At 39.2% G+C, this 8,023-nt stretch overlaps 1 protein-coding gene across 2 annotated transcripts in view; it reads right to left on the bottom strand.

The window, feature by feature from the left end:
• Nucleotides 1-4,979: 4,979 nt before the first annotated feature.
• The window catches only part of FGF9 (fibroblast growth factor 9), a 29,731-nt gene continuing 26,687 nt past the window's right edge, over nt 4,980-8,023 (bottom strand). For both annotated transcript variants that reach the window (XM_068671500.1, XM_068671519.1), the window contains one exon: nt 4,980-7,859. In XM_068671500.1, coding sequence (XP_068527601.1) covers nt 7,614-7,859 — 246 coding nt within the window. In that variant the 3' untranslated portion in view covers nt 4,980-7,613. The remainder of the gene's footprint in view (nt 7,860-8,023) is intronic.

Here is an 8,023-nt window from a genome sequence, read left to right as displayed (position 1 = left end):
GTGTAGCAAAAAAAAATTACAGATGACTGAGAAAAGAACTGTTTTCCATGTCTGTTTGCCTGTTTTCCATGACACATTCCAGGAGAAAAGGAGTCCCAGGATGGAGTACGCTACCTTAGTCCGGGCAAACAAGAGCCTTCTGGCATACACCAGCAGTGCAGTTTTCAGACTGATAATGAGACCATAAAAATGGAAACATTAATTATGTGCACGGAACATGGGTGAGGTGGTGAAGATAAGAGGTGCAAACTCTACTGAGGCCACGTATGAAGTCCTTCACATAGTTCCAGAAAGAGAAATTTGTTCTCTTCCCAAGGAAACTCCTTTATAGTACAAGAAATCGAGAGACAGCATCTTCTGTTCTATACCAAGAAAAGCCTGGCACAAACGCTGTTACAGAGGTTGAAACAAGCAGGAGACATTTGGCTTGGAAAAGAGCAGGCTGATCTTAAGAGACAGAAATTGTCTGTGGCCATGGCATTATATGAGAACACTCTCTTAGCAGTGCATTCAGCATTGTAACAGAATTTTATAGACACTGGAAAAAGCTTTTGATAGGACAACAAAGAATGTCACTTGCTAAATAATGGGGTGTTATGGACCCCCTCTAGAAAAACAGTTAAGAGTACAGAAACTTAACACAGGCAAGTTCACATTAGCACTCCTTCAAACCCACTTGCGAGAGGGGTAATATCATGTAGTCTTCTTTTACTCCACTGTTTCTTCCTCCTTTCTTTCCTTCCTTTATTAATTAATTTATTTTACTGGATAAAGACTGGCTTGATTAGAAATAAGATTACATTGGATCCGACCACAATTACAAAATACAGGTTTCATAGACGGTATCTGCTTCAACACCCACATACCACAAAATTATATTAAGACTAAGATTGGAAGAAGTAGCTGGAAATGTTGGTTGGAAGAGGGTAAAACGGAAGAGTTAATACATGAGGGCAGGTGACACAGCAGGTCCTATGGTAGTGATTTCCATGCACACTGAGAAGGCCAAAGAAACAGTTTCCTCTGAAGGATGGTGGGGTGGGCTGGCATCTGTGAGGAAAATATCCTTACTGGAAGTGGGGACATGCACGTGACTTTTGTTCTTCAGAAAACTGTTCATGTCTTACAACAAATGTGATTGACAACCAAACTTTACATCTTTAACACGTGTCAAATCATTATGATTAAGTGAGTTGCAAACATGAAGTAATACAAAGCAGCTGACGAAGACTTCAATTTAATATGGTGATATCTACACTGGATTTTTAGATAATAACTGATCTTAATAGACAATAAAAAAGTGCTTATGCAGAACAAAGAAAAATCTTTGTGGAAGGAGAACTGAAAATGGGTCCACCACATCTGAATAAACTGACATTATGTATAGGACAACCTTCTAATGAGCCTGTTGGGAAGCAAGGAGGAAGACCCAAACCATCATGAAGAGGAAGATATGAGCACTGATTTCATCTGGAGTCAAATTAAACAATGTCTCAAGGATAAAAAAGCACTGAGGATAATTACCAGCAAGTCTTCTACTTCCCTGAAATAAAAACGTGACTGGGCACACAGGCTCTTTGTGAAGGTCTATGAAATTAACTTCAGTCCCCAAGTAAGGAAGACTGATTGTATAAGGAAGAAAAGAAAATAAATAAATAAATAAATAAATAAAGGTCCTAGCTGAGAAGAGTTACATAATATTATGCTTTGCCTGCCAAAACATAGGAGGATCAGAAAGGGAGAATTAGCTTATCTGAAGAAGACTGTGGTACATAATTTGGCTGTGACTAAGTCAATGCATGTAGGACATTTATACCAAGCACAGTTTCTAAAAAGCAATAGAAATTATATTATGTAAAAAGCATAAAATAAAGAAATATTTTTCAAGAGCACATCTGATAGAGAATATTTTGAGACACTGTTTCAATGTTTATACCTACCCTCTCTAAAATGTTTGGAATAATAATAGTTTTAATTAAAGCTATACTTTATGTAGGAGGATCTCAATAAAATGAATGAATTACAACACTGCAGAAATGCTCTTTTCACCTAGACTTACTGCATGCAATGGTAAGATATACATCCAAGCCCTCTGGCCATGGAAAAAAATCTACAGGACATATTTTGCATATCACCATAATTTGATGGTCTGTGATTTCTCAAGAAAACAGAAATGTGAGAAACATGTTGACAGTTCAGTCTAATTCCAGAATTCTTCTGACTATGTCACAGTTGCTACTTGTGAGTATTACAAGTAAAAATAAATTTCCCTGACCTAAAGAAAAAGAGATTTATTTTTTTTTTTTGCTCTGCAACGAAACCCCTCTGCATCACTAAGCAATATGCAGCTAAATTTGAATTTATACACTCACTGTTGTCCATGATAGGACATTTGTGATTGTGTTTTTGAGAGACAGATACTGATTTAATAAAGCCTACATGACCAGGGGATAATTTGAAAAGATCTCTCCTGTGATAACAAGAACATACAATGCATTAAGGAAAAAATAATGTTGTAGCCCTCTGTTAATAGCTACAACAGGACAAGGTCATCTTTGGACTACACCACCTGGTCTGAGCACCACAGCAACAGCTTTGTAATACGCTTGATCCTCTGTCCTAACCAAGAAGCACAGCCTGACTTTCATGCCTCAGGGTTCAGACCAGAATAACTGAAAAATCATACATAGAAAAAATAGAAAACAAAATTGAAGTGCCTTTTCTGATACCATTAGGTAGGACAAAAAGTACACAACCTATTAAAAGTGTATAATCATTGGGAAGAAAAGGTAACAGGACTGTTTTATATACTCCACTGCAGTTGGGACTTGATTTTAAATTTCCTGATCATTTAAAAAATGTTTTCTGTTTTCAGTCTCCATGTCAAACACACTGAACCATCAAGATACCTTGTACAATAGCATTTATCTGTTTTCAATCACTAATTGTCTTTTTTGGTCCTTGATAGATAAATTTTATAAATCGTAAACTTCAGACACTAATTAGCCATTATCTCCTCACTTCAGAACAACAAACTGTTCAGCTGCAAGCTCCTGAGCAGGCCTGTCCAGCTTCCTGATAGCAAGAGGTCAGGTTATACCCCTAGTACTGAGTCCAGGGTCAGGTGACAAAACCGTACTGAAGGTGAAAACTCACATCAAGGCAGAATAGAACCGAGCTGTGAGCAACCCATGGAGGGCTCTAGCTGTTTAAGAACAGAGATAAAAGGAAAACAGAAGTCTTCTGGTTTCTATTGGCCGATCCGTAAATTATGTGCTGCGTGGAAAACGTATTGAGGGCAATGTTGTTTGATACTTCTTCATCCAGGTTCCCTGCCTCCAAATTCAGCTGCCTACATCTACACAGCTGCATGAGCAGGAGCCAAGTTTCCAAGATTTCATCAAAATTTCAGAAAATCTACAACTTCCCTCTTCTGCAAAACAAGCTGTGGTTGTAGGTTGCCAAATCTCCACATCTCCAAAGCAATGAAAATGTCTAAGGGACCTCGCAAGGACCTCACGAGAAGCCAGGAGCCAGGACATGAATTTGCACAGAGGTACCCTGCATGGGTGACATACCACTTATTTCTGCTCCCATAACCATGGGTAGCAGAGCCAGAGCTTGTATTTCCTTCTTTGCTTGATACAAGAGTAAACAGACCAGAGCATAAACTAAGAAGATGGTGCAAGTGACTCTGAAAGACATACAGTGAAGACACAGAAGGTCCAGGTGAATCTTCTCTTACCTCCTGCCATTTCATTTCCAGAGAAACTTAAGACTGCGTTGGAAGTCGTCTCTTCAGTTCCCTTCTCTTTATGTGTTTATTAAACACACTGTTATCTTTTTTCCATGAGGACAGTAGCAGCGCTCGACTTTTTCAAAGCCCAGAGTCCCATCTCCAGCCTCCACACATTACACCCAGTCATTCAGGAAAGGCTTTTTTTTTTCCTTCTAGTTGGCAGGCAGCTTCAGTTGTGCACAGATTGGTGACAGTTTGAGACAATTTTCCTCTGATTTTTCTCTTCCTGCTCTCTGCACTGCTGAGGTTTCACCCACCCCACTCAGCTGGGGAGCGTTGCCTGCCACAGCATGCTTGCAGCCCAAAACCAGACGATACAGTAACCTTGCTCCGGATCTCCAACACCTTTTTGCCCATGCTGCTTGCACAGTAGTTGACACATCCATTTCAGGTGAGATGCTATAATCCAATTCTTGCCAAAAATCTTTCCCCTCTTCCTTCCAACTTAGCAAAAAACTGAAATAACGTTTTCATGGTCTTGGTCATCCTGGAATTTTCTCACACCCTTTCTAGGAATACAAAGAGGATGTCTTTTTGCAATCCCATTCTTACACATGTGCACAGTTGTAAGAAAATGCTCTGAAGGCACATCAAGCAAATAATACCAATTTTCAAAATTCTATAGCAATGTATTTATAGAAATTACAGAATTCTGTATGCATTTTACACTCCATTACAGAGTATCAGGTAAATAACACCAATTGTTCTTTTTCACCCCTTCGATTTCTCTTCAAGTGAATTATAGTGCTCAGAATAGATGCCAAATCAACAGCACAAGGAAATGAAGGCTCCTGTATGTGCACGGCCAAGGGGCAGTGGCAGTGCAAGCCTGGCTTTGCCAGCTCAGCTGTCTTCAGCCCTGCTTCAGGGCCACTCAAGGAGCCAGAGGGTATCTGTACCCCTCCAGCCCTTGGCACAGTAGCCAAGCAGCACCCAGGGTGTGTAGGTTGTGCCCATCCTCCACCAAATAAATAATAAATAACACATTTTATACAAGTGACCGAACAAAATCTGTTGTTCGCTATTTGAGCCAGGCTGGATTTGGCCCAGTGAGGCTCCAGTGAGTGGTGAACTGCCAGCTCCTGGACCATCCAGTCTCGCAATAACGCCTATGTTAAATTACATGTTTCTATATTTACAGAAAGTCACTATTTACACACCATTATGGGTTATTAGAGTAAATTGGTTACAGTTTATTTATATGGACTGCCATAAACTCATAACATTTTTCTTGGTTTTAATCCTTTCTTTAGAAAAGTACAAAAAAAAATAAATAAAACATGTTAACGAGTAGTAATGATTTGCCTATGTCTAAAAATCCAAATCAATTTAACATTAAGACTCAAACCATGGCCTAGTATCCTGGCCTCGACTCCTAGTATTTTTAACCTTTGCTATTCATTTCCCAGCACATGCAAGATTTTCTGGAAAAACAGAGTTGCAGCTTTCCTTCCCTCCCTCCTCGCAGTACAATTGTTCTGTTTAACACTGAGCCCAGCACTTCCCAGGAGCTTGCTCACCTGTTCTAGGTCCAGCAAGTCTTTGTGCCTCATCGTCCAGCGATTCAGCACCTGGTTAACCTGCGGCACATCTACATGCAGGTTATGAAGGGTTACAAACCAACCCCCGGGCCGCAGGTTGGGCTCAGATTCCTTGGCAATAGCAGTCCCTAGGCAAGTCAGTGTCTGACTGCATCTTACAAATCTGCTAACTGAATTTACACGTCTTTATCATTCCTTTATCATTCAAAACCAGTTATAACAAAATGCCATGTTTTATCGCAGGTTGCAGGTGTCTCCTGGTCGAGGTGTGGCTTCTCCTCCCGTAAAGCACAGGAAGGTCCCACTCATTCAGGACACCAAGCCATGGGTTATTCCAGAACAGATTCACGTTTCAAATAATATCTGTTTATATCACACAGACAGGTGTGCATTAGAGCAAAAACAAATCAGGATTATATAAGTACGAATAGGCTACAATTCCGGCTATGCCAAAGTACATTTCCACCCAGCCTCGATGCCTCTGATGGCAGCATCGCGAGCCCTGCAGGCTCCATGGCAAAAGCTATGCTCATTTTAATGGCAACAAGTTCAAACCCTAAGGGATGCAACAGCTACAAAATGCATTTATTATGTGGGGTTTACATGATTTTTCTCTCTTTTTTTTTAATCCTTCAGGATACTGGGGGAAAAAAATGACTTCTATGTGTTAATTCCCAAATGGTAATTGCTCATCGACGTTTTTGTGTGCTTAACATAAAATGCTACAATTCCTTAAATATTACATACTGTCATTTCACTTACAGGTCATGAATATTTGAACATACTTTAGGAAGAAGGGAAAAAATAAAAACAAGTCTAATACTTTCCCCCCATAGTCATTATTGATAGAGATTTATTAGTTTCATTTTGCAAGTTTACTTTAGGAAGGGTGCTAATATCATGTATTATGACAGTCACACTGAAAGCAATTTTCCATAAAAGATGTTACAATGACCCCTATGGAACTTGTATAATTTCATAGTAGATAGTCAAGTGCACAAATAAACATGTTTACAAGAGTGATCCTGTTAGCCTGGTTCTTGCCCTCTGAAACCTTTACGTGCTATTTGTGGAATCTTAAAATTAGTACAATTGTTGATATTACTTATGTTGTTTTGCTTTAGGAAGAAAAAAAAAAAAAGCATATTTATCGTTTAGCTTTGGTATAATCTGCAATAGGTTTTAACAAGTAGAATATATTCCAACCCCTATATTTTCCACAGCCGTGAAGTTTACAATGATGTAATAAGTCACTTTATCAGAGAGGAAATATTACAGACACAGAAAAAAAGTTGAAGACCCAGTTTTCTTTTTAATCCTCTGGGGGTAAGCTATGAAACAAGCAGTCAGAAGAGTGAGTACTCAGTGTCATGAGTGGTGTGCATACTTTTACAATAATACGGGCACAAAAGAGATTGTCGCCTTTAGTACATGAGGGTCACTAGAATTTATTATTATTACCTTTTTATTGTTGTTTTTTTTCTTTTTATCCATGCACCTTTATATTTACTTGCATGAATTTACCACAGGTTCATAGTGGCCTTTGCCGTTTTAATGCTTACAGAGCCTAAAGCTTCCAAAATGCCTATCTGGCCTGTACATATTTCATTAAAAATAAACTCTATATAATAAATAAATATATAAAATAAATAAAATGTTGCCTTTGGAATTTCTATAAATAAATTTAACTTTTTATTTTTTATTTTTTTTTTACTAAGAGGTCTTTGCTTTAAACTCAGCAGGGTGAGACCCAGCGAGCGATTAACTGAAAAGTCTCTTGTCTAAGTAAGACTGCACCCTCCATGCCTTTTGTAAATGCAGCGTACACTTGAGCAGGCCACCAGCCAAAAATCCCGATGAATCAAAGTATGGCAGCTATGCTGATATATGACGAAGTACAACTGATCAAAAATTTAAAAGCGTGTCCATTCCCCAGCATGCATCAGGCCGTTCTCCTCCTCCCTCGGCTCCCCTCTCTCTCACTCCCATTCACGCTCTCGCGTCCTCTCGCGCTCGCTCTCACTCACTCTCTCGCGCTCCCCCTCTCGTACTAAATCAAGCGAGTGGGCATAGGCTCTCCTCCAGGAGGACAAACCTTTAAGTGCAGAACAAAATCAGCATGTTCCATCCAAGCCTCCATCATACATTATGCATGCGACAAAGTTTGGCAACAGTGGAGCTGATGTGATGACACAGCTAATCAATAAGAACCCACCGCATGAAACCTTTATAGTGGTTACTTTTTAAGGGCTCAAGTGAAGGAATTGTCTTTGTCAACTTTGGCTTAAAATATCCTTATATAGTTCAGGTACTTTCTCAGGGTCCACTGGTCTAGGTAAAAAATGTGTAAATTTTTGATGCCGTTTAGTCCTAGTCCCTTCTCTTGGAGTCCCATCTTTATTTAACGCAACGTAGTATCGTCTTCCAGTGTCCACGTGTTTATATAGATTTGATGAATATGTGTTATACCAGTTTTCTTCAAACTGCTCTCTGAATACACACTCCTGGGTTAATTTTTCCTATGAAAAGAAAAGAAAAAGTGGTAAGGAGCTAGCCACAAAAATAATCTTTTTTAAAAGAATTGATAATTTCACTGCTCAAAATCAGCACCTCAATGCTCAACTCACAGAATGAACCCTTGCAATATTCCCAATTTTAAATAAATAAAGCCATATTGCTGGGT

The sequence above is a fragment of the Anas acuta genome, chromosome 1 (genome assembly GCF_963932015.1).
Source record: "Anas acuta chromosome 1, bAnaAcu1.1, whole genome shotgun sequence".
Taxonomy (NCBI): Eukaryota; Metazoa; Chordata; class Aves; order Anseriformes; family Anatidae; genus Anas; species Anas acuta.
Note: the sequence above shows the minus strand (reverse complement) of the source record. Positions and strands in the feature narration are given on the sequence as shown.